Source organism: Chiloscyllium plagiosum, chromosome 6 (assembly GCF_004010195.1).
Source record: "Chiloscyllium plagiosum isolate BGI_BamShark_2017 chromosome 6, ASM401019v2, whole genome shotgun sequence".
Taxonomy (NCBI): domain Eukaryota; kingdom Metazoa; phylum Chordata; class Chondrichthyes; order Orectolobiformes; family Hemiscylliidae; genus Chiloscyllium; species Chiloscyllium plagiosum.
Genome location: NC_057715.1, coordinates 81,753,596 through 81,767,655, shown reverse-complemented (window position 1 = coordinate 81,767,655; position 14,060 = coordinate 81,753,596). Strand labels below are relative to the sequence as shown.

The window sequence follows — 14,060 nt, the reverse complement described above, 5'->3', positions numbered from 1 at the left end:
AAGAGACCTACGGGGCAACTTTTTCACACAGAGGGTGGTACGTGTATGGAATAACCTGCCAGAGGATGTGGTGGAGGCTGGTACAATTGCAACATTTAAGAGGCATTTGGATGGGTATATGAATAGGAAGGGTTTGGAGGGATATGGGCCAGGTGCTGGCAAGTGGGTCTAGATTGGGTTGGGATATCTGGTCGGCATGGACAGGTTGGACCGAAGGGTCTGTTTCCATGCTGTACATCTCTATGACTCTATGACTCGATATGGACTTCAGTAAAGCGTTCGATAAGGTTCCTCATGGTAGACTGGTTAGTAAGGTTAGATTTCATGGAATACAGGAAGAAGTAGCCACTTGGTCACAGAACTGGCTCGAAGGTAGAAAATAGAGGCTGTTGGTGGAGGATTGCTTGATATGGACTTCAGTAAAGCGTTCGATAAGGTTCCTCATGGTAGACTGGTTAGTAAGGTTAGATTTCATGGAATACAGGAAGAAGTAGCCACTTGGTCACAGAACTGGCTCGAAGGTAGAAAATAGAGGCTGTTGGTGGAGGATTGCTTTTCAGACTGGAGGCCTGTGACCAGTGGTGTGCCACAAGGATCGGTGCTAGGTCCACTGCTTTTCATCTTTTATATAAATGATTTGGATGTGAACATAGGTGGTATAATTAATAAGTTTGCAGATAACACCAAAATTGGAGATGTAGTGGACAGTGAAGAAAGTTACTTCAGATTACAAAAGGATCTTGATCTGATGGGCCAATGGACTGAGGAGAGGCAGATGGAGTTTAATTTAGATAAATGTAAGGTGTTACATTTTGGAAAAACAAATCAAAGCAGGACTTATGCACTTTATTGTAAGGTCCTATGGAGTGTTGCTGAACAAAGAGACCTTGGAGTGCAGGTTTATAGTTCCTTGAAAGTAGAGTCACAGGTAGATAGGACAGTGAAGAAGGCATTTGGTATGCTTTCCTTTGTTCGTCAGAGCATTCAGCATAGCAGTTGGGAGGTCATGTTGCAGCTGTACAGGACATTGGTTTAGCCACTTTTAGAATATTGTACGCAATTCTGGTCTCCTTCCTATCAGAAGAATATTGTGAAACTTGGAAGGTCCAGAAAAATCTGACAAGGGATGTTGCCAGTGTTGGAGGATTTGAGCTATAGGAAGGCTGAAGAGGCTGGGGCTATTTACTGTGGAAGCGTCGGAGGCTGAGGGGTGACCTTGTAGAGGTTTATAAAATCATAATGGGCATGAATAGGATAAATAGACAAGCTCACTTCCCTGGGATGGGGGAGTCCAGAACTCGAGGGGATAGGTTTAGGGTAAGAGGGGAAATATATAAAAGGGACCTAAGGAACAACTTTTTTGCACAGAGGGTGGTGTGTGTATGGAATGAGCTGCCAGAGGAAGTGGTGGAGGTTGGTACAATTACAGCATTGAAAAGGTATCTGGATGGGTATATGAATAGGAAGGGTTTAGAGGGATATGGGGCAAGTTCTGGCAAATAGGACTAGATTAGGTTGGGATATCTGGTCGGTATAGACGAGTTGGAATGAAGGGTCTGCTTTTATGCTGTACATCTCTATGACTCTATGACTCTCATCCCATTTAATGTTCGACACTGTGATGTGAATTTTGCAAGTGGGAGCAAGTTGGGTACAGTCAGTCCCATGCTTGTTGTGAACAGTGAAAGTGACATGCTGTTTGGTCTGATCCACCAGTCTTTGAAATGTACATCCTATATACTGTACCTAAAATCACACCAGCACTGAAAATCATATACAACATTATTCATTTGTGTGATAGGCAGAGTGCCCTTTTGGCTTTATGATAGCACTCTGTTAGTTACTTGTCCAAATATCTTTTAAACGTACTTGTACCCACATCCACCACTTCCTCTGGAAGTTCATTCCACACACAAACCACTCTGTGTAAAAAAATGTTGCCCCTTGTTTTTTTAAGTCTTTTTCCTCTCCCCTTAGAAATGTGCCCCCTTGGTTTGAATTCCCCCACCATAAGGAAAAGACATCGGCCATTCACCTTATCTATGCCCCTCATGATTTAAAAACCTCTATAATGCCATCTGTAAACTTCCTACACCCCAGTGGAAAAGGTCCCAGCCTCTTGCTGAAACATTTGAGCCACCTACCCTTCCAGGGTAATCCTAGGTAGACAGTGCACAATATACAGTGGGAAATGTTCTAATGCGGGTAGCAGCATATGATTAACCACTTCCCCCTGACATTGAAAGACATGTTTACAGTTTTTTTTGAGTGGCTTACTGAGTTACACTTCCCTGAGTTTGCAGGTTTTGGTTTCAAATCTGCTTCCACCAACCCTTTTACTAATACTTGTACTTCAATTCCAAGTTTTTAATTATACGATTGCCTCTTCAAACTGAATTCAATTTCATAAACTGCTGTAGTGGAATTTGAACTCGTGCTTCATTTGTCGAGCCAACTGTTGGATGACTGTGATAGTGACACAATGCGGCGCTCGTGCTGTTGGAGTGGATTCTCTACCATTCCAGCAGGTGGCGCAGACATTGCTACCTGAGCGTTGCTGGGGGCGGGGACAGTGTTCTCTCTGGGATGGAGCTGTCAGGCTCAGACAAACTCCTCACTCAATGTCAGGGCTTCAACTTGCTGCTCTCCTTTACTACACGGGAGCGATCGTCTCACTGTGAGTTTTACTTTGTTTAGGTTAGGGCATGTGATTTCCCAGTTTATTATAAGGTGGCTATTTTAATAATGATTTAATTTTTTTAAAAAAACTTGTTTTTCCCAGCTCCCATCGGTGCCGAGGACGGGTCATTGGACCTGAAACGTTAACTTTGATTTCTCTCCATAGATGCTGCCAGACCTGCTGAGTTTCTCCAGCACATTCCCAGAGTTCTTTCAGTTTTTACAGTGTTTGGTGGAATATGTAAGAAGGGGGGGGGGGCATAGGTCGCGGTTACCCAGCAGCTTTTACTAGATACAAGGCCTTTAAATGGCTTGTTTTAAAATGAGTTCTGAAATTCTGTTCATTTGTTGTTCAGTACGTCCTAAATGTGTTAGATTTGCTACGTGTTTTTTGCTGAAGTTATCTTCACTTCTTTATTCATTTAAAATTTATTGACAGGTTGTGCTTATTTATAAGTTATCAAGTTCTGACTGACTGTATTCTACATGCCTTGTTAGGTTATTCTCTTTCTGTCTGAGCCATCCTTTCTAGCTTGGTTCAACAAATTTCTTATTGACTTTTTCTTATTAAAAGGTGTTGGTTTTAAGGTTCCAGATATATGAAATGAAGTATCAAATCCATTGTGGTTGCTGAGAATGTCTCCTGTATGCTGTATAGAAAGTTAAAAATCACACAACACCAGGTTATAGCCCAACTGGCTTTCGGAGTGCTGCTCCTTCATCAGGTGGCTGTATAGAAAAGTTTGTGTTAAAATAGTTACCATCATTTTTATGTCCACTACTGTTAACACTATCCAACCCCATATTGGTATTTCTTTTGTTTTGGATGATAAAACATTTTGATGGTGGTTTCACCTGAAGATTCAAAATAGTTCTTGAGTGGTCAGGAAACTTCATAACCTGCTGGACTCTCGTCTGTATGATCCCATCCTTTGCCCTTTCTTTCCCAATGTTAAAATTCTTTTGGCTTGAATAGTTGGGTGTGTTTCTGAGCTGCCTCCCAAGTTAATTGCTGTCAAAACTGCCACTACATATCCTGTAACCATACATGTGTCCTGCTTTCTTCATTTAATATTGAATTATCTTTTCAACTATGGCTTCCAAATTCTTGGTCATATCTGGATTTTAAGCCAATTTTATAAGACTCAGCTGCTATGTCTCTGATCTAGTTATGCTGCTACTTATGTTAACTAATCAGTTAACTGTAGCTGATCTGGACTGAACCTGGATGGTCTACTGGTCCTGCTAGTTTATTAGCTTCAGCTACAGTCTGATTCATGGACAGAGATTTACTCTGAATCCAATAATGTCCTCCAGCTTTGCAACATGTTTTCTGCTCTGAAACTGTTTCTGCACATCCTGAATCTTCACTCTCATAAAATATCTCCATTAATATGTACTCTTTGTACTCTACCTTTCAAATAGTACTTAGTTTTGACTCACCGTCCATACTTGTCATTAAAGTAGTTTGGTGTTGCATGCTGATTCCAGCTATCTACTTCAACATTCCTCCTCCCTGTTGTCCCTGTTTATAAGCAGGACAAGACAATCCTCATTATTGCTATGTAGCCAGAGTTATGCAGCTTGAGTTCACTGTGTCCATCTGTGTGCTGCTCTGGGCCTCAGCTCATCATTTGTATTTCCCCTATTTTTATACATTTTAAGCTACTCTTCTTTTATCTCTCTTAAATCCGTTCCTCTTATCATTTTGCCTCTATTCATTTCTCACCTTGGGTATTCTGTCCTCCAAATCTTGAGTCCATTTAAACAAAACAATTGAAACAAGAAGTAGACCATTTGACTCTTTGAGCCTGCACCACCATCATAGCTGATCATCCAATTTTGTGCCCTGTTCTTGCTTACTCCCCTTGATCCCTTTCATCCTAAGAACTATATCTAATTCTTTCCTGAAAGAATTGAATGGTTTGGTCTCAACTGCTTTCAGGGGCAGAGAACTTTAATGCTCACTGCTCTCTATGTGACAAAATTTCTTCTCATCTTCTTTAAAGGTCTACCCCATATCCTTTTACTGTGGCTTCTGATTCTGCACTCCCTAGTTATTGGGAATATACTTCCTGTGTTTACCCTGTTAGAATTTTATACATTTCTTCGAGGTCTCTCTCATTCTTCTAAACTCCAGTGAATATAGTCCTAAACAATATAATTTGGTTAGGATGATATGCAGAGTCCCTTCCTACATCAGTCCAGCTAACCCAGGCATCAGTCTGATAAACCTTTGTAATCCCATGTCCCTCTATAGCCAGAACATCCTTCCTCAGGGAGACCAGAACTGCATATAATCCTCCAGATGTGGTCTTACCAAGGTTCTCTACAACTGCAGAAAGATATTCTTGCTGTTGTATTTGAATCCTCTTGCTATGAAGGCCAACATATCCTTTACTGCTTTCACTGTCTGCTGCACTTTATATTGACCTTCAATGACTGGTGTCCTAGGAAGCCCAAGAATCAGTGCACTTCCTGCTTTTCCAATCTATCATCATTAAGATGATAATCTGCATTCCCAAAGTGCCAAAGTGAATAACCTCAGATGTATCCACATTACACTTCATCTGCCATAAATTTGCCCATTCCCTCAACTTTTCCAAATCACACTGAAGCAACCTTGCATCCTCCTCACAGCTCACCCTCCTACTCAGCTTTGTGTTATCTGCAAACTCAAAGTGTTACGTTTGGTTCCCAAATCTGATATATATCATGAATAGCTGGGGTCTAAGCACTGATCCCTGCCGATTTTCCCCACTTTTTATTGCCTGCTGCTTGAAGAAAGACCTGTTTATCTTTACTTACTTTCCATCTTGATCCTGTGCCTTGATTAAAAGGTCTGGACCTTCTGCTGTAAACGTCTGGGCAATTTCAGAACATTCAGTATGAGTCTCTGATGATATGGTCAGTGTTGGAGATACATGTGGAATTTTTCAGGCAGAGTGAAAGAGCCTATAAATTCTTCAAAGAACCTCAGCGGAGTTCACTCCAGCATCTTGGCAGATATTTAGCCCTCTATCAACATCTCTAAAACCAATTATCTGTTTATCATCTTATTGTTTGAGAGAACTGAATAGGTGTGAATTGGTTTTCCTATGTCATATCAGTGACTAGAACTTCAAAAAGTAACTCTTTGGCTGTAGGGTGCTTTGGCACATCCTGATGTCATAAAACACTTCAAGTTGTACTTATACAGAAGTTATGCATTTTTTTATTGTGACAAGCTATTAATTTCACCTTTTCAATATCTGATTGGTAAGAATGCCCTTGCATCAAGTGAATTTATTTTTGGTTGTCTATTTTTAATCAAGATTTAAGACATGAAGGGAAGCAAAGACCAAAGCTCATGGGCTCAACTTCATATTGTAGTTCACTGGGAGCTATTTATTCAAATATATCAGTTTTGTTTTTGGTGGAATTCAGAGATTTTACTTGAGATCATTGTTCCTGCTGATAATGAAAGGAAGTGGTTAAAAGTAGCATAGATTTGGGCATATAGCTTGTTGTCAACTTGATTAAGTCCAAAGATGTGAAAAAAGCTTGTTGCTGAACTTCTGAAGGGAACCCATTTAGAGTCATAGAGTTGTGTGGCAAAGAAACCGATCCTTTGATCCAATTCATACATGTTGACCAGATGCCCTAAATTAATCTAGTCCCATTTGCCAGCACTTGGTCCATATCCCTCTAAACCCTACCATATGCCCATCCAGGTGCCTTTTAAATGTTGTAATTGTACCAGCCTCCACCTCTTCTGGCAGTCCATTCCATACATGCATCAACCTCTGTGTGAAAAAGTTGTCCGTTAGGTGCTTTTTAAATCTTTCCCCTCTCACCTATGCCATCTAGCTTTGGACTCCTCCTCCCTGGCGAAAAGACCTTGTCTACTCACCGTAACCAAGTACCTCATGATTTTATAAATCCCTATAATGTCACACTTGTACCTCCAATGCTCCAGGGAAAATAGATCCAGTCTGTTCAGCCTCTCCCTATAGCTCAAATCCTCCAACTTTGGAAACAATCTTGTAAATCTTTCAGGCTTCACAACATCTTTCCTACAGCAGGAAGACCAGGATTGAATGAAGTATTCCAAAAGTGGCCGAACCAATGTCCTGTACAGCTGGAACATGACCTCCCAACACCTATACTCAATACACTGATCAATAAAGACAAGCATACCAAATGCTTTCTTCACTAGCCGTGTACCTGCAACTCCACTTTCAACGAACTATGAACCTGCACTCCAATCCCTTACTATTAAATGTATAAGTCCTGTCCTGATTTGCTCCACCAAAATGGAGCACTTCATATTTGTCTAGATTAAACTCCATCTGCCACTCTGTGGCCCACTGGTCCATCTGATCAAGATTCCGTTGTTCACTGTCACGGTAACTGTCTTCACTGTCCACAATTTTCGTGTCATCTGCAGACTTAGTAACTATACCTCCTATGTTCCCATCCAAATAATTTATATAAATGACAAAAAGCTGTGGACCCAGCACTGAACCCTGCGGCATAATGCGGGTCACAGACCTCCAGTTCGAACAGGAAGACTCCACTACCATCCTATGTCTCCTACCTTTGAGTCAGTTTTTGTATCCACATGGCTACTTCTCCCTGTATTCCATGTAATCTAACCTTGTTTACCAGCCTACTATGCAGAATCTTGTCGAATGCCTTACCTATAGGTCACGCCCACCACTCTGCCTTCATCAGTCCTCTTCATCACTCCTTTAAAAAACTCAATCACGTTAGTGAGACATGATTTCCCACACACAAAGCCATGCTGAGTATCTCAAATCAGTCCTTTCCTTTCCAAATACATCAGAATCTTCACCAACAATTTGCCCATCATTGATGTCAGGCTCATGATCTATAGTTCCCTGGCTTTTCCTTACCTCCTTTCTTAAATAATGGCACCACATTAGCCAACCTCCAGTCTTGTGGGACCTCATTCCTGACTATTGATGATACCAATATCTCAGCAAAAAGAATTGCAATAGAATTGATTTTTATTTCCAAATTGCAATAACAGTTCTAGAAAATATGATCACCATCAAGTCAAAAATGCAGGAAAATTGAGAGGAGATTGTCGATTACTAGTTAGGCTTTAATTGTGAAGAAATAATGCATACTGCAGTCTTGAAGGGACAAAATTGAAATAGACTTGCATCAGATATGAGAATAGCTTCTTGAAATCTTGGGTCAGAATGAGATCCATTTTGAGATGTGACAGTAAGATTCAGCATCCACTTTATTCCAGAGAATATCTTCTTTCTCCCACTGTTGAGACTGCTCAAGTGTGTTTTCAGCTTCTTGACTGAGCTCTTGTACTTAAACAGATATCTGAACATAAAAAATTGTTAGATCCCAAACATATTGAACTTATTTCTCAATAAACTATCAATCAAACTCATTGATGTAAGCTTTTTTCTTGTATTAGGATGTGTTTTGTTAAAACTGCTGATGCTGTTATCAACTTTCTTGATTATACTGTTAATTTTCTAGTTTAATCACTGCAAGCTAGCTGTAAGGGTAATTTGTTTCATTTGTACCTGTCTGGGTAAATTGCATATCCAGTCTATTTAAATAATATATACTAAAATGCACTAGTCTAAGGAATATCACAAATTAACATTTTATTAGATAATGAGATTGTACACGTTGACCTCAAAATGAAATCAACCGACTTGTAGAAGTAAAATTCCTATTGACAGTTTTGTTAACTTTTCCAATTTCAGAAATGGGAGAACTGGAGTCTGACAATGAGCTTTTGGAATATTATGAAATGGAAGAGAATGGTGAGTTTGCCTGAGACATTGGAATGCTTTTAATTATCTGTCTCATTCAGATAAAGAGCTAACTTGTTTTAAGTAAAATTGTATCTACAATATCACAAGTCACCTTAGACCATTATGGTGTAAATGCATGACTGTAGGATCATTATTTGCATTATTTATTGCAACAGTGCTGTTAGATCTCATATTTTCTCATGAGAGTCTGAATCCGGTGGTAGATTCAGATATAACTTTATTTTGTACAATTGTGTCGCAGCTTAAGATTTTCTTTGCAGTAAGGCACACAAAAAGTTCAGATTGTACACAAGTAAAACTGCTAGTGCAAACTACCACACAGACACAGACACACACACAGACACACAGACACAGACACATATACACACACAGACACACACCTGTTTGATACTATAGATCACTGGCGCCAGGTTATTCCTGTGTGATAGCATCTTAAAGTGATGGACTGGTTGGTGGTCCAGCCCCAGTCATGATGTTTTCACAAACTTTCTTATCTTTCTCTTTGAAGGATAACATTAGCCACCTGCGCAAATGTTGCCTATCTCATTTAAGACAGACCTACTATTATTCTACTCGCAGAGACAAGTATTATGCTTGAACTACTGCAACCATGGGCAACTGTCGGCCATTTTGTACAACTCAATTACCTTATATTTCTATCATATCTTTAGCATAATGAAATCAGTGAGCTTCCTAAAACAAAATTATGATATTGAGCTACATAAATATGAGGCCAGGTGTTCAAAAATTAGGCCAAAGAAATTGGTTTGAAGGTATGTCTTATGAGAGGGAAGTGAGACAGAGTGGGGAAATTTTAGATTTTGGGCCTTGGCACTAAAGGCACAGCCACAAATGGTCATACATTTATAATTGGGGCTGCACAAGAGACCAGAATTAGAGGAATGCAGATATCTTGTAGGATTGACAAGCATGGCCATGAAGGGATTTGAAAACAAAAACAAGAATTTTAATATTAAGTTGCTCCTTGGATGCGAGACAATAATCAAGGACGGGAGTTGCTGCTTGTTAATACATGGAAGCTGAGTTTTCCTGACTTCAAGTTTATAGATGGTAGAATGTGAAAGACAAGCCTCAGCAATTGCTGCATTGTTGTTGCAATAACCTTGTACACGATACTATGGAACTCTAAATGTGGGTATAATTATCTTTTGTTGACAATACAGTCTTTTCTTCTATAGTGCGATAGTTGTTTTCCTGTGTGACCACAGGCTGTACAAGAATTGTGCAATACAAATAGCACTGAAAACGTTGGTGATGCAATCCGGCTATAGCCAACACATGATTTAAAAGTTCACCGTTTAGAAACAGTGCCCCATTCGTCAGTCGGGTTACAGTGAATTCGTGCTGATGAAATGCTTCTACTATAATGTGCGTTTCTTTGCGAACTGGTTTTAACGCGATTGAACAATTTAGACCCTTATTTGTGGAACATGAATTTATTTATCTGTATTGGCAATAATGCCCCAATAGTTTAAATGGCATGGCTATTTTATGATTTTTGTATAATGCGAGATCACATGAGAACTATCACATTATATCAGAACTGACTGCATAACTTGGAGAGGACGAAACGTTATTTGCCACCTTAATCTTGTACTTCTCACTGGTCAGGGAACAACTACCATGTTCTTCCTAACCTATGCCTCTCTTTAGAGAAAGCTCTTACTAAAAACATAAGATTATCCGTCTCCATTATTCATTATCTCTATTATCCGTCTCCATTATGTCTCCTTTTAAAAGAACATGGCAGTGTAGATCAGGTATTGCCTTACGCTGGAAGACATTCTAGGCAAAGGGATTGTGGACAAAGAGCAGCATGCAATATCTGCAAATGCATATGATGTCACACAAAGGAAAAGGTAGCATGTTCTACAAAATAAAATTGGTAGCTATCCAGAAGGAAATAATTGATGGGGTTTCCATCAAATAATTGAGATGCAGAGCAAAAATCTTAAAATTCAGACCAATAGTCATGAGCAAAATGAGGACTGATTGATGCAATTTGCGATAGCTGTTCAACCTGGGAAGTTAAATCATTCAGTTGCATGAAACACGACTGGTGAAAATAAACAATTATTGTCATCAGCTTCAAGGGTAAAGTTGTTTCTGAATTTTGCATAGAGCTGGACGATGTTGAGAACATCTATGGAAATGCTGGGTCCTGTGTTGTAACCAATAGGGGAAAAAAAGGTTTGTTTTAGTGTGGAAAAGGCAGCTGATATCTGTAGTGGGTGATAACTGTAATGTGGCAATTCCTGCAGTAAAAGGGATCTGTGCACAAAATTGGCTCTGATTGTATGTACTCAATCTATAGTTTTGATTCTGAGGAGCATGTTTTATGAATTAATTTAAGTAATTATGTGCCATGAGAAAGTTTATAATGTTAAAGGTGATATAAATGTGATTGAGGGTGAGGAAAGACCAGAAGATGTAGGAGCAGACATAGGCCATTTGGTCAAATATCCATCTCACCTTTGAATATTCTTGGCCATGCCTTGATAGCCCTGTGGTAAAGAATTCCACAGATTCACTATTCACTGAGAAGAAATTCTTCCTCATGATTGTCTCAAATGGACAACTATTGTACTCCTGAGATTATGCCTTCTGTGCTTAAATTTCCCCAGAAGGGGAAACAGCTTCTCCATATCTTCCCTGTCCTGACCTCGAAGAACCTTGAATATTTCAATATTGTCACCTCATGTTCTTCTAAACTCCACTGAGTACAGACCCAACCTACTCCATCTCTCCTCTTAAGAAAATTCCTGCATACCTGGGATCAATCTAGTTAATCTTCTCTGGTCTGCCTGCACTGTCCGCAAATCTCTCCATCGATAAAGGGACATAAAATTTTCACCCTAGTCTCTATTTGATGTAGCTAGTGGGTCTTTAATGGTTTTAACTAGTCTTTCAAATTTTTAAACATCATTTCCCTTTGAAATGAAGGCCAACATTCTATTTGCCTTTCCTATAACCTGCCCAACTTAAATGCTAAATTTTTGTGATTTTACATTATCCTCAAATTCCCGTGTTGCAGCTTTCTGCAATTTCTTTTCCATTCAAATAGTGTTCAGCTCCTCTATTCTTCCTGTTCGTGCACAATCTCACATTTTCCTGAGTCCATCTGTTGAGTTTTTGCCCAAGATGCATACATGTAATACATAGCAGAGATGTGCATAGAAAGAGAGAATATGTGGAGATGAGAAGGGATAATGAGAAAACATGGAAAGGCAAAGAGGAACAATGAAATAATGATATCAAGGACCTTAAAATATTGAAGTGAAATATTTTGCAGACAGATCAATAAAAGAAGGGAGTCTGAGTTGAAAATAGGACCATTAAGAAACAGATAAGATAATACCACATGTAGTAATAATAAAAGATACATTAAAACTATATTAATTTAAATATTGAATAGACTAATCAATGTGGAAAGAAAACCTGGTCCAGATGGGTTATATCCTTGCAATTTTTTGAAGACTCTAGGGAAAAGACAGTGGTGGCGTTGCTATACACAGGAAAAGGTATCATGCCAGAGGACTGATGGATAGCTAATGTAATTTCTGTGTTTAAGAACTGGGTTCTGGCCATGTCCTGTGTCTTGTAGACCAATGAGTTTAACCTCAGTGGTTGCAAAAATAGTGAAAAATATATTAAAGTTAGAAATATGATAATGAATGGCCATTAGATTTCAAAGAGGAAAATTTTGCTTAACCAAACAGTGAATTTTTTTAAGGAGGCAACATAGACTAGTTTCCATGTTAACAGAGTAGATGTAATTCTTCATAATTTTCAGATCATCCGAGAATAGACCAAGGAATAAAGTAAGGGAATGTGACTCAGGAAACAAGAGATTGAATGGTTGACGAGATGACTTCAAGACAGAAAGCAGAAAGTGGGAATTTAAGGTTTTTATTCAGACTGATAGAAGTAAGGAAGTATGCAATATTCCAACAGTGGCCTAACCAATGTCCTGTACAGCTGCAACATGACCTCCCAACTCCTGTACTCAATACTCTGACCAATAAAGGAAAGCATACCAAATCTTATTTACCTGCGACACCACTTTCAAGGAGCTATGAACTTACACTCCAAGGTCTCTTTGTTCAGCAACACTCCCTCGGACCTGACCATTAAGTGTTCCTCGAGGACCAGTGCTGGGACAACTGTTCACAACTTATACTAACTTCTGAATCAAAAACACAATTTCTGAATTTGTGGATGAAATCAAATGAGGTTGGCAGATAGGGTGGTGAAGAGGACTGCAACAAATTGCAAGAAAACATGAATTAACTTGTGACATGGATAGAAGAATTGTCAAATAAAATTCAGCACAGCTAAGTGATAGGTAGCTCATTTATTTTGGTAGGAAGCTCATTTATTTTGGTAGGAAGAATAGGGATGTCACTTGTGTTATGTAGAAGGTGTAACACTATGTAAAGTAGAAGAACAAAATGACTTCCGCCACAGACATGTGGCAAATAGATGTCCTTCAGCGTGAGAAATTTGAATCAGGTGAACACTGTGGCAGCCCATTCAACTGAAGATGCTTCTGTAGATTCTGACACAATCCAAAGCCATTTCAAAAGCAAGTAGAAAACATTGTCCTTAACTTATGGGGTTAAAAACTGTAGGCTAGCTGTATTGAGGTATGTGGTGAAGAGATTCTAATTGAACAAAGTGAAAGCATGTTGAAATATTGAAGTTGCTACACCTCAGCTGAATGCTGGATTGTGACTAATTACTGATACTACTGAACTAGCTGCTATCCTAGTTCAGTGTCATAGAGATGTACAGCATGGAAACAGACCCTTTGGTCCAACCTGTCCATGCTGCCAGATATCCCAATCCAATCTAGTCCCACCTGCCAGCACCCGGCCCATATCTCTCCAAACCCTTCAACCCGTCCACGCTGACCAGATATCCCAACCCAATCTAGTTCCATCTGCCAGCACCCGGCCCATATCTCTCCAAACCCTTCCTGTTCATATACCCATCCAAATGCCTCTTAAATGTTGCAATTCTACCAGCTTCCACCGCTTCCTCTGGCAGCTCATTCTATACACACATCACCCTCCGTGTGAAAAAGTTGCCCCTTAGGTTTCTTTCACCTCTCACCCTGAACCTATGCCCTCTAGTTCTGGACTCCCCAACCCCTGGGAAAAGACTTTGCCTATTTATCCTATCCATGCCCCTCATAATTTTGTAAACCTCTGTAAGGTCACCCCTTAGCCTCCGATGCTCCAGGGAAACTTTCCCAGCCTGTTCAGCCTCTCCCTATAGCTCAAATCCTCCAACCCTGGCAACATCCTTGTAAATCTTTTCTGAACCCTTTCAAGTTTCACAACATCTTTCCTATAGGAAGGAGACAGGAATTGCATGCAATATTCCAACAGTAGCCTAGCCAATGTCCTGTACAGCTGCAACATGACCTCCCAACTCCTGTACTCAATACTCTGACCAAGGAAAGCATACCAAACACCTTCTTAACTATCCTATCGACCTGCGATTCCACTTTCAAGGAGCTATGAACCTGCACTCCAAGGTCTC

General features: G+C 39.8%; 1 protein-coding gene across 1 annotated transcript in view; it reads left to right on the top strand.

Annotated features, from left to right (window-relative positions):
• Positions 1-2,588: 2,588 nt before the first annotated feature.
• Positions 2,589-14,060, top strand: part of atp8a2 (ATPase phospholipid transporting 8A2) — a 567,355-nt gene continuing 555,883 nt past the window's right edge. The window contains exons 1-2 of the mRNA XM_043691978.1: positions 2,589-2,677; positions 8,421-8,480. Of these exons, the coding sequence (XP_043547913.1) occupies positions 8,423-8,480 (58 nt within the window). The 5' untranslated portion in view covers positions 2,589-2,677; positions 8,421-8,422. The remainder of the gene's footprint in view (positions 2,678-8,420; positions 8,481-14,060) is intronic.